The 16,374-nt window shown below is 45.5% G+C and overlaps 3 protein-coding genes and 1 non-coding gene across 4 annotated transcripts in view; 2 read left to right on the forward strand and 2 right to left on the reverse strand.

Annotated features, from left to right (window-relative positions):
* Positions 1–1,443, forward strand: part of LOC103382388 (zinc finger protein 665-like) — a 4,914-nt gene extending 3,471 nt beyond the window's left edge. The window contains exon 8 of the mRNA XM_008315181.3: positions 2–1,443. Within this exon, the coding sequence (XP_008313403.1) occupies positions 2–1,174 (1,173 nt within the window). The 3' untranslated portion in view covers positions 1,175–1,443. The remainder of the gene's footprint in view (position 1) is intronic.
* A 1,789-nt stretch (positions 1,444–3,232) lies between these two features.
* trnar-ccu (transfer RNA arginine (anticodon CCU)) lies at positions 3,233–3,305 on the reverse strand. The gene has a single exon. It is a non-coding gene; the product is annotated as a tRNA-Arg (tRNA).
* A 347-nt stretch (positions 3,306–3,652) lies between these two features.
* On the forward strand, positions 3,653–7,881 carry wdr45b (WD repeat domain 45B). The gene is made up of 10 exons (XM_008314898.3): positions 3,653–3,856; positions 4,971–5,045; positions 5,800–5,901; positions 6,005–6,092; positions 6,202–6,296; positions 6,380–6,570; positions 6,731–6,816; positions 6,902–7,003; positions 7,162–7,283; positions 7,391–7,881. Exons 1-10 carry the CDS (start codon positions 3,790–3,792, stop codon positions 7,495–7,497), a joined length of 1,035 nt encoding a protein of 344 aa, XP_008313120.1. The 5' UTR covers positions 3,653–3,789; the 3' UTR covers positions 7,498–7,881.
* Positions 7,882–11,593: 3,712 nt separating this feature from the next.
* LOC103382196 (forkhead box protein K2) lies at positions 11,594–16,338 on the reverse strand. Its single transcript, XM_008314896.3, has 9 exons — positions 15,859–16,338; positions 14,503–14,697; positions 13,993–14,134; positions 13,761–13,907; positions 13,436–13,629; positions 13,007–13,209; positions 12,672–12,920; positions 12,393–12,596; positions 11,594–12,171 (listed from the first exon to the last, which is right to left on the reverse strand). Exons 1-9 carry the CDS (start codon positions 16,152–16,154, stop codon positions 11,951–11,953), a joined length of 1,851 nt encoding a protein of 616 aa, XP_008313118.1. The 5' UTR covers positions 16,155–16,338; the 3' UTR covers positions 11,594–11,950.
* Positions 16,339–16,374: the final 36 nt, after the last annotated feature.

Raw genomic sequence — 16,374 nt, forward strand, 5'->3', positions numbered from 1 at the left:
AGCTGACGGAGGGCAGGCAGCAGGAGACGAGGAGCAGGATCCCAGCTTTGAACCCTCATCAGAGACAAAGGCTTCCAAAGATGAAAGCCAAGGAGAAACAAAGGGTATTCTGGAAGGTCCGTTCTTCTGCCCTCACTGCAGCGCTGAGTTCAAGTGCAAACAGACATTTCGCTTCCACCTGAGGAACATCTGCTACACGGAGCAGCAGGTGGATCCCGACACCACCGATGGAGTCAAGAGTTGTTTCCGGTGCGACGAGTGTGGCAAGGCCTTCAGATACAAGTCCACGCTGGAGTCGCACAGACAGACCCACAACCCGCTCTACTGTGAGGTCTGCACCAAACTGGTGCGAGACCCCGAGGCTCTGGAGATGCACAAACAGTCACACACTCCGTTCCAGTGTAACCAGTGTGACCAGAGCTTCCTGGTCTTCAAGGCCCTGCACAAGCACTACATCGACGTCCACAACCCCAGTGAGCCCTTCACCTGCACCCACTGTCAGACCACGTTCGCCAGCCTCAAGCGATTCATCCGCCATGAGTGGAAGCACACGGGGTACCAACCGTTCCAGTGCTCCTACTGCACCAAGAGGTTCAGGTCTTACTCTGACCTGGTGGAGCACCAGAAGAAGCACACCAAGGCCTACCCCTACCTGTGCTGGGAGTGCGGCAAGAAATTCAGGCACGGCGTGACGCTAACCAGACACGTGCAGCGCGTCCACAACACCGGTGAGCCCATATCAGAGAAACCCTTACCCACCTTCACCTGCGCCCAGTGTGGGAAGACGTTCACGTCCAGGAGGTGTCTCCTGAAACACGACAACTTCCACCACAAAGGCCTGCGCTTTCCCTGTGAGCACTGCGGGAAAGGATTCTTTGGTAAAGACGCGCTGGTGAGACACATTCTGATCCACACAGGGGAGCGGCCCTTCAAGTGTGACGACTGCGAAAAGTCCTTCAGGTCCTCGGCCGAGTTAAAGATCCACAGGAGGTACCACACTGGGGAGAGACCCTTCAAGTGTAACATCTGTGAGAAAGGCTTCGTCCAGTCCTGCTTCCTGACCCTGCACATGAGAACACACACCGGCGAGCGGCCCTACGTGTGCACGGTGTGTAACAAAGGCTTCTCCAGCTTACATGGTCTGAAGAGACACCGGAGGCTGGTCCACGCGTAGACCCCGTCAACCCAGGGACCTGCTGGACCTGGAGGAGGGACCAGACCAGCGTCTGCTGAGAGAGGACTGGACGTCTGCTGGTGAGCGAAGATTCTACATGGAGGACTGGACTCTTAGCTCGAACTGTGTATTTGTAAAGTAGTCGATCTAAAGATGTATCTTTGTATTTTTTACTGCAGTAGCTCTACTTCACCTTTGTACGGCTGATAATGAAGCACCTCTCCTCTGGGATGTTAACTCTTCTTTAATAAACCCTCACTTTGACTCCAGCTCTGATTTAGTTTTAATTCCTGCAGACTGACACTGCTGCCCCACCTGGCAGTGTAAAGAACTGTCTGTAATGTTGTTGCCTGTTTTACATTAATATTTCATAAAAATTTTGTTTTCAAAGGACTTTATTTCTAAAAAAAAAAAGTTTGAATTATCAATGCTCTGCTAGTTAAGTTAGCTCTACTATGTAAACCTAGGGTTGTGTGTGTGTGATGGGGTAGGAATGTGTCCTCAGAAACCTTTTTACGTTTTGAAATATAAATGGTTTCCAGGAAAAAAAACAGTCTCTTATTTCATGGCAATCAACTAATCACGTGCGGTCATGGGAGGCAGTGCTGTGCCTCACTTTTGACTGCGCGATCCAACACAAAATGGGTCCCATGACGCGTGCCCGTTTCTGTTCCTCAGCATATCGCCAATATTAACTTTACAATTTGTTCTACAGCCTCTCTACAGTCTGTGTAACGTCTTTATGTGTGAGAAAATAGTCCCTGTTGATCATACAAGAAAGTGCAGAGAAAAGTCAGCAGAGGCGGCAAACAGTACTCTGCCTCACCACAGGGGGGTCGTACGTGAACCGACAGGTGTTCTCCAGGCAATTTAAAGTCGGCGCCAAGCTAGAGCCGGTAGTAGGTGAAGAACAGCGTTTGTTATGCCCTGTCTGATCCGACTCACTGTGGATTGTATTTCAAGACGGAAACATTTCTCAAAACTGGACTTCCGGTCCAAACAGAAGGTGATAAGTGATGGAAGACCAACGCCGGAGCTAAAAGGTTAGCTTCAAACTACGGGACAGATTAGTCGTTCTTTTTGAATGGAGTGGTACAAACGACAAAAGACTGGCTGTGTGGCTGTCCTGTAAGAAACCGCCATTACTGCTGTCCTTGTCTGTTATTCTCATCGTGTGACAACGTCTGGACTAACTCAGGATACTGTGACCTGAAACATTTGGACTTCATCTATAAGTAAAGGTAAGACTAAAATGGTTTTAAGTTTTTGTTTTTTTTTTTAAAAAAAAGATAGGAGTAAGTAGAAAAAATTAGTATTTGATAAATAAATTTTTGGCTTCAATTTTTTTTTCCTATCAAATTGATAGACAACCTTTGATTAAAGCACCAGAATTTAAAGCTAAAGGTCAAAATTAAATTTGTGAATTTCTTAGACACAAGAAGGGGGCTCTGTCCATTTGTATAAAAGAAACGTTCTTTGTTTAACAAATATGTTCCTATGTATATGTTTGTGTTGGTGTCAGTGTCATTGAAAGAGGAATGTTGGTGGATATGAACCATTACCAGGTGACGCTGTTGGATCAATAGTAAAATAAGATGCTCTTTTCGGTTCTTACAATTGTAAATCGGTGCCTCAGCAGCCATGAACCTCGCCGCACGTCACTGCAATCAATTTGTGACAACATCTAAAGAACCAGGAACCTTTGGTAATGAAGCCACGTAAGAAGAAGAATTAGTCCAGAGGTATTATTATGAACACAGGAAATGAGTTCACGTTTAAGAGCATGTATTTCTACAGAAAGATGATAACTAGACAATCCGTCATTTGTACATAGGGTACGTCACAATCTTTAATTATCGGATGTGTTAGAGTTTGGCTCCCTCCGGTGGTTGTCAGAGGAATCCGATTTTTTTTTTCTGCAAATGAAGCGACAGAAACTACAGTGGTTTCTCTAAACTAGAACTGTGCAGCTGTCCGAATGATACTAAACCTAAAGTGAACCAGCGAAGCCGGGTGTAAATGTATGTTAATTTTAAATACAAAATGTAGAAAACGAATCACCCCAGATGGGACTCGAACCCACAATCCCTGGCTTAGGAGGCCAGTGCCTTATCCATTAGGCCACTGGGGCTCGTCGACATTAGCCCCGGCAATATAGAAATATCATAATGATGTACATATCAGATCGTTGTTTTACGTATCGTGTGAAAACAGTTGCCCTGGACAAGAATTCCGGGCCCACGCTTGCCAACGTCAGGCCCTCAGAGTCATGGGTAGATGTGTGACACGATAAAAACCGTATTTACAGGATCTAAAATCAAACCGATTTTACTGATGTCAATATTTCGGTTTGACAAAAGTGTGACAATAATTGTATGTATGACTGTTTATCTGTCACTGCGGTCCGTAAATATCCCTGAACGCCCCCCCCCCCTCCTCTCTCTCTTTCCCCATCAACGTTTCCTCTATGTGTCTCACTCTGGTTGTTTTTCCTTCCCTCTTCCTCTCACTCACAATCCAGAGTAGTCATGTTAGCCACTTAGCTCGCACAAAAACTACAGGAATATAAACATTGTCACTTTTTCTTTTGAGGATTTGCGTTTTCGTGTGAAAACATGAATTTATTACCATCGAATCCTCATGGGAACGGGCTCTTGTACGCTGGATTTAACCAGGATCACGGTAGGCATCACTTAATAGCTTCTCTTTTTTTCTAACGCTGTAGCGTTAGCATCACGGAGGCTTAGCTAATGTTGCTAACCTTACGTCTCCCTGGACAATTTAAATGTTTTCACCTATTTTATGGGATACAAAATAATGAAACATTCTTACCTATGCGCGTGTTAATATACGTAAGTGTTCTCATTAGACAGCAGTCAGCATGTTAGCAAGCTAACGTTGCTACCCCCAGTAGACTAGGTAAGGTTCATTTTAACAGCTGACAAACTAACTAACGCTAGTTTAATGGTCTTGGAAAGCTCCATGGCTAACGCAAACCCACGATGATGTCATTTACAAAAGTCAAATATTTTAAAGCAACATGAATTAAAAACAATGTTTAGCGCATTTGAGTCAACTTTTACATCCTCCTCTAGCGAGCTAACCACCTAGCATCGTATGCTATCTTTGACATAGTGTCATCGTGGATTTTGGCTTCTGTTATTTTGAAATTTAATAATTCTGTTTAGGCTGTATTTCTATCTATTTTTATTTATATATCACGCGGTGTTATGTAACTTAGCTTGTGCATGTACGTGCTTGTTAACGGTCCACGATGGAAAGGACTTAATTTGTTATTTAAAATAAAATACAATTTAATGCCTATGAAGATATTTTCAAATGTCCCTTGAATAAGATTGACTATTTGAAGAAATACAGCCTTACAATTGACCTTTGGCCTAAAAAAACGCAACATCTATAAACTTGCAGCAGCAGCTCCACAGCAGCACTAAAATCATTTCTAACAGCAGACAGTGTTATCGTGAATGATGTGGTTGATATGATCTGTTTATTTATTACTGTTGGTCAAATCAAAGCTTTGTTTTTTGTTGTTGTTGTTGTTTTTTCTGTTTACAAACTAGACCTAAACATTCTGAGGTAGTGATCAGTGTCAGTGATCTCTGTGAAGAGGTCAGTCATGTGACGCTGTCAGAGATTGGTGTCAGTTTGATGTAAACTCCACATTAATCATTATGTCTGCTCTGTTGGTGGCTGTTCAGTCCAAACTGCTGAAAACTGTAGAAGGAGTCAGGAGTCAGTCAGAGCGGGGGTGATTGTTGTTGTTGTTTCTCTCCAGGATGTTTTGCCTGTGGGATGGAAAATGGATTCCGTGTGTACAACACAGATCCACTCAAGGAGAAGGAGAAACAAGGTGAGAGTTTCTGTTCATCTGATTGTCTGTCCTGTTGTTGGGCTCTCAGCATAACAATAACACACCATCAAACACCAACTACTCCCTGTCAGACTGAGGTCAAGAGGTCATGACCTGGCGCCTGTAGATCTCGGAGGTGTTTCTGTGACATTCTGAGCAGGTTCAGTTCTTCCCAAGGTCCAGTTTTTGTTCTCTACAGGCCTGAAGATTTATTTTCAGCCAGTTTTACTTGAAACAGTAGGAGAAGAAGAGATGAGACGAGAAGGTTCTGTGACGTTCTACTGGTTGTTAACATCTGTCTTCATGATGGAGGACGCTCAGACGGTCCGTCAGTCTGGACGAGCACACAGTGCTGTGACAGAAATGTAACTCTGACACATGCAGGAGTAAAAGAGGAAACTGTGCATCTGTGTCAGCACATAGTCTGCTCCACACTCTCCTCCTGACATCCTCCTCCTCTTTGAGGGAAACTAAAATAAAAATCCTATTGTGTTTAGAAAAAGTCCCACCAGAATATAGAGAAGACAGCCGTGGACCAGGGGTGGGTGGGTTCTGCCTGTCCACATTAGCTTTAAATCGTGCTTAATGTCTCTGACGATAACCTCCTCCTCTCTTCCTCCTCCCTTCTGTCTGCTCCTGCAGCTGAACACCACCTCTGATGTGTGTGGGAGTAGTAAATTAGCCCATCATGTCTTTGATTCTGACCTCTGACCTTTTGTCTGACACTTTTGTTTTATTTAATCTGAACTTCCAGAGTTCCTGGAGGGCGGGGTCGGACACGTGGAGATGCTGTTCAGATGTAACTACCTGGCTCTGGTGGGAGGAGGGAAGAAACCCAAATATCCTACAAACAAAGGTGAGGAGCTGTTCATCTGTCCTTGAACCCTGGGCTCGTCAGTCAGGGTCATGTGATCATACAGCTTCACTCTTCAAACTTCTAACCCTTCTTCCCTCGGCAGTGATGATCTGGGACGACCTGAAGAAGAAGACAGTCATTGAGATCGAGTTCTCCACTGAGGTCAAAGCAGTGAAGCTTCGTCGTGACAGGTCAGGAGGAGGTGATGAGGAGTTCAGAAGACTGACACGTGAATGGACATGACCTCAAGCTGTGATGACCTGTAGGTCTGATTGATGAGTTCTCTCCTCCTCTCTTCAGGATTGTTGTGGTCCTGGACTCCATGATCAAAGTCTTCACATTTACCCACAATCCCCATCAGCTGCATGTGTTTGAGACCTGCTACAACCCCAAAGGTATGTATATATGTCTGTCTGTGTGTGTGTCTGTGTGTGTCTGTGTGTGTGTCTGTGTCTAACTCCTGCCTCCCTCTCCTCAGGACTCTGCGTCCTGTGTCCCAACAGTAACAACTCCCTGCTGGCCTTTCCTGGGACCCACTCGGGCCACGTCCAGATCGTGGACCTGGCCAACACAGAGAAACCTCCTGTGGACATCCCGGCCCACGAGGGCTCACTGTGCTGCATTGCTCTCAACCTGCAGGGAACCAGGATCGCCACGGCCTCAGAGAAGGTGGGCGGGTCTTCAGAGCAGAGCTGCTGCTGTTGACCAATAGTTGACTGAGTGTGTCCTTTATCATCACTCCCCTGTGCCAGTTACAGAGGACTGGTCTCCAGAGGTGAGACTGACCCGTGTGTGTGTGCGTGTGTGTGTGTGTGCGTGTGCTCCTCAGGGAACTCTGATCAGAATCTTTGACACGGCTGCAGGTCAGTTGATCCAGGAGCTGAGACGAGGGTCTCAGGCTGCCAACATTTACTGGTGAGTCAAGACCACCAATGCAGGTGTGACCTCACAGTGATGATGTCATGATGTGGTGACAACTTCTGAACTTGTCTGTCTCCAGCATCAACTTCAACCAGGATGCCTCCCTGATCTGTGTGTCCAGTGACCACGGCACCGTCCACATCTTTGCTGCCGAAGACCCCAAGAGGAACAAACAGTCCAGGTGTGTGCGTGGTTCTGGTCCTCACAGATTTGAGTTTTAAGCTGATCCTTCAATAAGTCAGTGATGAGTCAGTGATGAGTCAGTGATGAGTCATCAACCAGAGTTTCCTCTCCTCTCTCTCTTCCTCCCTCCTCCTCCTCCTCCTCCCCTTCCCTCAGTTTGGCCTCGGCCAGTTTTCTCCCCAAATACTTCAGCTCAAAGTGGAGTTTCTCTAAGTTCCAGGTTCCTTCAGGTTCTCCGTGTGTCTGTGCCTTTGGAACAGAACCGAACGCTGTCATTGGTCAGTTCCCTCCCCCGCTGTCCCCCTAATTACTGTCTTATTTCAGATTTGGGTGTAATTTGACCTTTATTAACCTCTGAACTCTGACCCCCTCAAACCCCCCACAGCCATCTGTGCTGACGGCAGTTACTACAAGTTCCTGTTCAACCAAAAGGGGGAGTGCTCACGGGACGTGTACGCCCAGTTCCTGGAGATGACCGATGAAAAGATTTGACCTTTGACCTGTCTGCAGACAGACATTTATTCTTGACTCTTTTTTTTTTGACATTTTAAAGAGACTGGATGTCTGTCCTCTGTCTCCTGGGATGGAAACACACACACACACACACACACTCACACATGTTTTTGAGACGTCTTCCGAGGACTTGATCTTTTGAGGAGGTAGTCAGTCACCAGTCCTCTGTGGAACCCAGAACTGTTGAGAGTGAAAGAACTCAAAGAAGACAGAACTGTTCTCTGTCAGCCACTGTCTCTGCTCCATGAAGACCATGGAGACTCTCCAGGACGTCCAGGCACTGATGGAACTGTTTGTCTCCACCGCTGTGTGTGGGACCAAAGAGCAGAAACACTGGGAACTTGGTAGAACTGTGCAACGCAGCAGAAGCTCCATGAAGACCATGGAGACTCTCCAGGACGTCCAGGCACTGATGGAACTGTTTGTCTCCACCGCTGTGTGTGGGACCAAAGAGCAGAAACACTGGGAACTTGGTAGAACTGTGCAACGCAGCAGAAGAAACACACACTAGGTCAGACAACATCACCTCCTTCATCTGCTCCTCCTCACTGACTGAACTTTGACCCAGACTCCTCTCCTCCTTCATCTGATCCTGATGCTGTACTGTGAAAGTACTAGTACTTGTTGGTTTGGACTCATCAGTGTGAGACAGGAGAAATGTTCTGGAGACCACTGTAAGATCAGGATCTGGCAGATGGTCTTCTCTGTGCATGCGTGTGTGTGTGTGTGTTTGTGTGTGTGCCAGCACCAAGAACTAACGTGCATCTTCTGTGGACAAAAGAAAGGAACACGTCTGGAACTGATTCTCTTTGAACAAACAAATCTGTAAAATATCTTTGTTTTGTTTTTCTCTTGATTTATCTCTGACCGCTGCAGTCTCTCATCTGGGACTGTAGATGTCGCACTTCCCTCACCACTGCTTAGTTTACCACAACTTGAGATCCGTTTCCTTCTAAAAACGTCACTTCAGAACGTTTCTTTTCTTTTCCTTGTGCAGCTTGATTTTCTAAAGCTTTGATTCATTGTTTGTTTGTTTGTGTTTTTCCAGTCACATCTCTGTGACGTCAGATACCGTCCTTCGGTGCGCGGATCGTTTCAGACGATAAAAAAAATCTGGGAATACTTGGTTCTTTAATAGGGACTGAGAGTTTGGTTCTGTGTAAACGTCCTGCACGAATACACAGAACGTTGATGTAAATGTGTAAATGCGTTGCAGAGTTTTTTTTGTTAAAGTCAACATCACCATTGTTTTTACTTTTGTTGTTTTCACCTACAGATGTCGCTTGAGTTCAGAAAACAATCTAAAAAGCCAATGTAATTCTGACTAAATGAGAACGATTGTTAAACTAATTTTTTAATTTGTGAATAAAATATATCTCTTACATATTTACTTTATCTTTTCTGTATTTGTGCGAAACCAATTTACTGCCTGTTGTTTGTTTTCACGACCAAATAACGTGGTTTGTTGACCTGAACAGTACCAGAATCACTCGCTTATGTTTCATTATATTTATTAGGGCTGGGAGAAAATCGATTCACCTAAGAATCGCAATTCTAATCGTCTACGATTCTGAATCGTTTCATAAACTTCAAAAATCGATTTTGTTTTAACGTTGCCTCCATCTCTTTGCGCGCCCTTGCGAGTTTCCGTACGCAACTTCCGGCAAGCAAGTCTCGCTATGAAGCGAGACATTTAGGATTTGATCATGTCCCTGTGAAAGAGTAGTCATTCGGTATGCAAGGTTTGCTAAAAAGTATTTTGGAAATACTACAGTTACTCGGGCACACATCGCCGATGAATGGAAACTAACGCTAGCTTTGGTGATTGTTACAGATAACGTTACTAACATGTTTGCTGCGGCACAGATTTGACACATGTCAAGTTCTTCGCACAAAGCTACTCTAAACCTCGCTGCTCAGCGACCTCTGAAGTTAAATTCACCGGATTCTTCCACCACCGCAGCAGCATCGCTGCTCATGCCCTGCAGGACAAACCGAGGCTCCTGCTCCTGCCGCCACACACATTGAAACCTGACGTCTCTACGCTCTGGAATAGCGCGTTCGAAAAGATCGAAGGATTTCTGGAGCAACAGGCAGCTGCAGTATTTGTGCCGCTCTCCTCTCTCCACAGGTGAGTCGCTGTGGTAGCTGGTTGTGTGTTTAGGAATGAGCAGCTTTATAATGTACTAAAGCTTTTATTTAGGCTATTTTAGATATTGAGAGAAGATTAATTTTTGCAATACCTTGAACCTGTTCTTGTAATCACTGAGAATTTATTTCTGTTTCTGTTTTGAAAGGGGGAAAAAAGATTCCTTTAACGCTTCTTGAGGGAAGAGAGGATGGAGTTTATGTACCAATAATCCGAAGTTCTGGTAAGTAAAATGATTTAGTCTTTCTTATCATGTTGTCATTTTACTATGTTGTGACTGATGTGTTTGATGATTGCGACAGCTGTGGTTGAACTGCTGCGGGGGTTTGTTGCTTCAGTAACGGCCTGGGTTACCTTGGATGTAACGTCTGTAATGTTGAAGGTTTCTAAAGACATTATGAAGTAATTTGGAGTTATTGACACAGGACTTCAACGAATTCCTTAATGTGAAATACATGGCACACTACTGCGATAAGCTCACCTGAAACTTACTGACGTTGACGACTTGAAAGAAAATAGTCTATAACGCACTGTTATAGTCTATTTTCTGATGTGCGCCAGAAAACGGCAGCCTCTTGTTCACTGAAGAAGGTTCCAGGTTCAATACCAATTAATTCTCACAACCCAGTGATGGTTTTGTCAGGAAGGTCATCAGGTGTAAAGACCCATGTGTTCCTCCTGACTCGTGTTCCTTTCCATTTCCTCCCTAGGGTTGGAAACGCAAAGAAACCCAATTGTCTTTCTTTGCCCAACCCTAACTCCAACCCTAACCATCTGTGTAGGTTCTCGGTCATCTCAGTCAACTTATCCAAAAATACACTAGTTACATCGAGGGTAACTGGACGGAGTAGGTTTCTTGAAGATGTTTCACCTCTCATCCAACCTACTCCGTCTCATCCCTAACCCAAATCTACCGTTTTGATTAATTTTTTGTTTAATCTGGTTGCCATGGTGACGTATGGTGTTTGGTTACGTGGGTGGGGTAGGTGGAAGTTTTAGCATTTATAAGGCCTGAAACGCATGTATTCAGGCAGAGTTACAGTAGCCGTTAATTTGTTCACGGCTTGTTGACACATTCACAAACCGTGCACGTTTACTGTGTGTGTGTTTCTATGAACTGTCCTGAAACTCACCTGACTCAGTGCCTCACAGTCTAACTCTCAGGTCCCAAACACTGGTTTTAATTTGACGTTCTAAAAGTGGATGTCCTTTTTGTCACAGTTTTCGTTTTCAGATTTTTGTCTCAGAGATTGACTTTGAACAGAACAGAGACAGACGTCAGAGTTTGGAGATATTTACTTAAAGAAATCATTAAAAAAAAGTTTGTCTTTAAATAAAAGTGTTAAAAAATGAACCATTTTTTCCTACTGAATCAGAACAAACAGCCGTCACTGTTTTTTTCTCCTTTCACATACAATCTGAAAAGAATTTAGTCGCAGCCTGAACAGGACAAAAATAAACACAAAAATATACAAACAATAACAAAAATACTGAAAAAGTACAAAAATGTTTTAAAAAAAACCCAACAGAACAAAAGGTAAGTGCAGCTGATCTGAGAAGTGCTGAGTCAGCGCGGCTGCAGTCTGACGTTTCTTCACTTTAATCTGCTCTAAACGTGTGACATGCTAAACTGCAGGAAGCAGACCATCACATACACGGGGAGGAAGGGGTGAGGGTGAGGGAATATAGACTTTTATTTCATTTGAATATTTTGTTAGATATGAAAAGTTGAACAGAAAAGTCTGGAGACGTACAGTGACGAGGAAACGACACCCAGCTCCACAGAACATAGTGGAAACGACACCCAGCTCCACAGAACATTAGAACCGACTTTAGAACAGTGTCCACAGAGAACACACACACACACCAGCCCCCCCACCTTACCCCTCCATATACAAACACAAACAAAAAAATGTTTCATGTCGATTCATTTTAAACTTAGTTTAATCACCAGACAGAGCTGGACGGACACACACACACACACACACACTCGGTTCCTCGTCTCTGTGGTCTCTCTGTGGACAGTGACTGTCATAAATAACTGTAGTTTTTATTCAACACCAGATTCAGGTAGACGGAAGTTCCTGGACCACGACTCTGGACCTTCAGTCTCCGACCAGGTTTTGGACATGTGTTGTTGGTCTCACATTATTGAAAAAAAAAAAAGTGTGTGTGTGTGTGTTCAGGACCATTCCGTTTTCTCCTCATCGTTTGGCACCTTGTAGCAGATGGAGGTGATAAAAATGTGAGGGGGGAGCAGGGCTCAGGATCAGGTGGGAGGGGCTACTGATCTCCTGCCTGTTCACTGACCCCACCCTCTGCCGTGGCTCTGTCCATGGTGCTGTTGTTGTTGTTACGGTCTGACGCCTCCTCCTTCTCCTCCTCTTGTGTTTTCGCCCTTTTAGATTCGGGCTGCTCCTGCAGTTCTCCATTCTGCCTCTTGGTGGGCAGAGATGCAGAGGCTGAGGCGTGAGTCGCCAGCAGGTGGAGCGGGTTAGCAATGCCTGTAGAGTAACAGAGTTGTCAGGCAAAGTATTGATGAGCGGGCAGAGGTCGTAGGTCAGGCCAAATCAAGTTAATTCCTTTTTTTTTTTCTACCTGTGGCTATTTTTTTTTCTAATTTTAGCTAACTGTTAGCTATAACATTTAGTTGCATTTTATGTCATTAGCTATAATCGTACTACATGTTTTGCTAACATTTACAGATTTCTGGTGTGTCCGTCACCTGTGCTGGCAGCAGTACTGGTACTGATTGGTACCAGATGAGTTCCATTCTGTGTGATGGCCTTAATGGGCAGCTGGTGCTGACCTAGTGGAGCCTGCTGGACGATGGTGACTGTGGTCAGAGGTGCAGGCTGAGAACTCTGGATGATACGACTGACGCCCCCTAAAGACGAAGCCGTGATGGTTGGAACCGGATCCATTTGGACTGCAGCAGAACAGGACCGTGGATCAGACTCCAGAATCCACAACACAACTCAGTGACCAGAACCTGGGGACCTACCTTTGAACTCCTTGTGTTCTCCTCCGCCGTTCTCCTGAGTTTCTTTACTCAGTGTGGCGGTGGGCTGAGTACCGATAGCCAGAGCGGGAATCTGATGGACCACATGCACCGTCTGCATGACTGGGGTGGGGCTAACGGTGGTGGTGACGATAGCAGGCGTGGCCACAGCATAGGTCACAGGTTTGATGGTTGTTTGAGGAACCTGTCGCTGCACAGCGATCAGAACCGGTTGGTTGTTCAGCTGGGAGCCTATCAGAGAGCAGAGGGGCGGAGTCAGGGCCATTTACAGAGCTCCAAAATAAATAATAAATTTAAATAAGCCGCAGTTGTTTTACCGGAGGAATTCTGAGAGAAGCGGGCCTCCTGGATCACAGCCAGTTTGGGCTGGACTGTGGTGGTGTGGACAGGAACTGCAGGAGCTGTGGGTTCTGGTTCCATAGGGACTGGAGAACCTTCTCTGGACAGACTGTCCGGGGTCTGGACTCCACTGGAGTGTGCAGACAGAGCCCCCATGTGGTTAGGAGAGGCGGGGGCGCTCCTGAGACAGCAACAAAACCAAAGCTGTTAACAATTAGCATTACCTTTGTTTTTTCTACTTTTAGATACACTTTACTGCTTGCTAACGTCTAGCTTCTTTTTAATATTTTGCTATGTGTTTAACCTAACTATTAGCTTTGCTAACCTTTAGCTGTCCTCTAGTTTAAATAGATGAGGTGAGGACAGGCTTGTTAAAGAGGGTTCAAAACAGACGTGTGGAGGTTCACCTTGAGGACAGCGGCCCCACTGGTGTCCTGAAACATGGAACTCCTCTGGGCCGTCGTTTCCTGAAGGCCTGTTCTATCAGCTTCCCCTCTGAGGCTGGATCGATCCGCCAGAAGGAACCTTTTCCTGGTTCTTCCTGAGAACGAGCCACTTTGATAAAGTACCGATTCAGGGACAGGTTGTGTCGGATCGAGTTCTGCCCCAGAAACAAATCAGCAAGAAAAAACGTTTTAGGCGTCAGTTTGACTTTGTCCCAGTGTCCCTGAAGAGGAAGAAGGTGAAGAAGATTAACCAGGATGTGTTTCCTGTCTGTGAGCCAGCACCGACCTGCCAGCCTTTATCTGCCGTTCTGTAGTAGGGGTAGTTCTTAGTGATGTGGGTGTAGATCCCATTTAGCGTTAGCTGTTTATCTGGAGCCATGGTGATGGCCTGGACTATTAACTGAGCGTAGGAATACGGAGGTTTGGAGTCGTCCTGCAGACAGAAACAAACAAACAAAACACAGTCAGTGACAAAAAGGTCAAAAAGATCAAACTGACTCTGGTTGACGCTCCCTCACCTTTGGACTGTCTTCACCTGAGGCCTCTTTGTCATTTTCTGATTGGGAGTTGTCTCCTATGAGGTCAGAAGTCAGAACCCGACCTGTCCTGTAGCTGGAAAGGCCCGCCCCTCGTGGACTTGATGGACAGGAGTTTGCAGCACTGTGAAAAATGGACATTTTCTCTTCAGAGACGTTTGTGTTCTGGTGTTTGTGGTTGCTTTAACTTAGAGAAATTTACAGACGCTTCCTAAAAAATGTTTTAAATTTTCAGGACCCGCACTGGTAGTGGATCAGACTTGGAAGGATCTACTTTACAAAGGACGAACCCTTGACCTTGAAAACTATGTAAAAACACCAGTACTTTACCTACTGTCTTTGAACACCTCATGTGGAGGCTTTTTGTTGATATTGAATTTTACAGTGTCCTTAAAGGCCTCAGGTCCATTAATGGGTTTCATTTAAGAATCTTCCCCATATTATTTAGCCAATACTATCACTGTGCACCAGTAGATGGAGTCTCTGTCTCACCTGAGGGTGCCGGTCGGTGAAGGTATGGGACTCATGAAGTGGGCGATGTTGTCAGGAATGTTAATAGTCAGGGGGGATATCTGGGGTTGGACCGGCTTCACCGGTGATTCCGGCACGTTCCTTGGTTCCTTCTTTTCGGCAGAGAGGGCAGTGAAGGTGATCTTGATGCTGGTGCTGGGGAAGCGGAAACAGCACCTGAGAACACAGACATCCATGCAGCGTTTAGGTGGAGGAATGAGGAACAAATTATGGTTTTTAACAGCGTACTTGCCCCCGCGTCCTGGTGCAGACTAGTCAGCTGCCTGTGGTAATCAGGCCAAGGTCTGAGAGAGTCCCTGAGAGGGGAACTCACATTCATTCTCACAGTTTAAAAATGGACGCTCGTTTCTAATTTAATATTTCGGGTCTGCTCCAGCTGCTCACACATTAATGCATTTCTAATATGGTGGGTGTGAGGGGGTGGAGGGGTGGGGGCGTTAAAGCAGAGTAAGCAGCTGAAATATGAGCAGAAACAAAGACAACTTGACATGAAGAGTGTAAACACACATTAACTTCTATAGCTGCTGGTGCAACATGAACGGTTTCTGGTACTGATTACATAACAGCCATTCAGACACAGTCTCTCAGGTCAACACAGCAGCACGTGTGCACTCAGAGCTGTGTATGTGTCTGCATCCCGGGGTCCAGTAACAATATGGTACATTTATGTATGACTTTTTTCTGACGTCATAGCTTTGTTTTTTCCCCCAAATGGCGTTATATCAGATGATGTCATCAAGTCTGTTAAAGATGACGAATGTGTCGGCTACATTACGTCCAACAACATCAGACTACAGTTTGGACGAGTATAAACTTGTTTGTTTACCCGGAAGTCAAAACACTGGCCCACACTTGTGCTTTGAATCATAGACGATAAAGTGGTGAAAAAGAAAAAAATGTACAAAAATAGTAAAGTATAAATAAACAGGTATAGTTTGCTGTTGAATAGAATTATCATAAAGCCAAACGTTGAAAACCGGGCAACAGTGAATCGATACTTAAATACTACTTAAATCGTGACACTGGCTCTCAATGTAGCCGTGTACGGATACCGAAAAAAATTAAAGAACCGAATTTGTATAAACAAACAAACAAACACATTGGTCATACGTAAGGTACGTATGTAGTTTCAAGCAATTGTACGATACAATGTACATGGTTTACTTGGTGTGACGCTTTCTCTGCACGTCTCAACACGTGCGACGCCGCCGCAGGGAAACAAAACAATAACAACACACGAGGTCAACAGAATGTCGATTTCCTCGGATTAATATCAATTTTAAATGTAAGTGTGCCCAGGCCAGATGTTGTTCTTACATTCGTGGCAGCTGCAGAGGTGGAGCCCCTCTCCTCTGGAACACCCCATCAACAAACACCCCGTTTTTTCCTAAGCAACGAAGGTAGAATTCGCCGGTACCGGTGCCGTCCTCTCCTGCTGTGAAAATCTCGAGGTGCCGCCGAGAGATGAAGCTCGAGTGTCCCATGCTGACATCCACCGAGCCCTGTGATGAGTTTCGGCCGATGGTCACCGACCTCTTCTTCATCAGGTACTCGAATTCCCGGCCCTCTAGCCGGGCTACAGCCGGCCCGGACATCCCGCTTACAACCGCCATCTTCTGCTGGAGCTTTGCGTAAGAGAATGCGTGTAAAGCGCAGGCGTAAGTAACACTGCCGGGATTACAGGGGCGGGATGTGTTTTCAATTTAGGTAATTTAGCCGAATTGGGGGATCCAAAATTTTCACGTTAAAGAATATGGCCAGGAACGTGCCAGACCGGGGACACAGCGGCTCCCCCCCCCCCCCGCCCCCGCGGACGCCAGAGGCGGGCGCCGG

The sequence above is a fragment of the Cynoglossus semilaevis genome, chromosome 8 (assembly GCF_000523025.1).
Source record: "Cynoglossus semilaevis isolate Cse_v1.0 chromosome 8, Cse_v1.0, whole genome shotgun sequence".
Classification (NCBI taxonomy): domain Eukaryota; kingdom Metazoa; phylum Chordata; class Actinopteri; order Pleuronectiformes; family Cynoglossidae; genus Cynoglossus; species Cynoglossus semilaevis.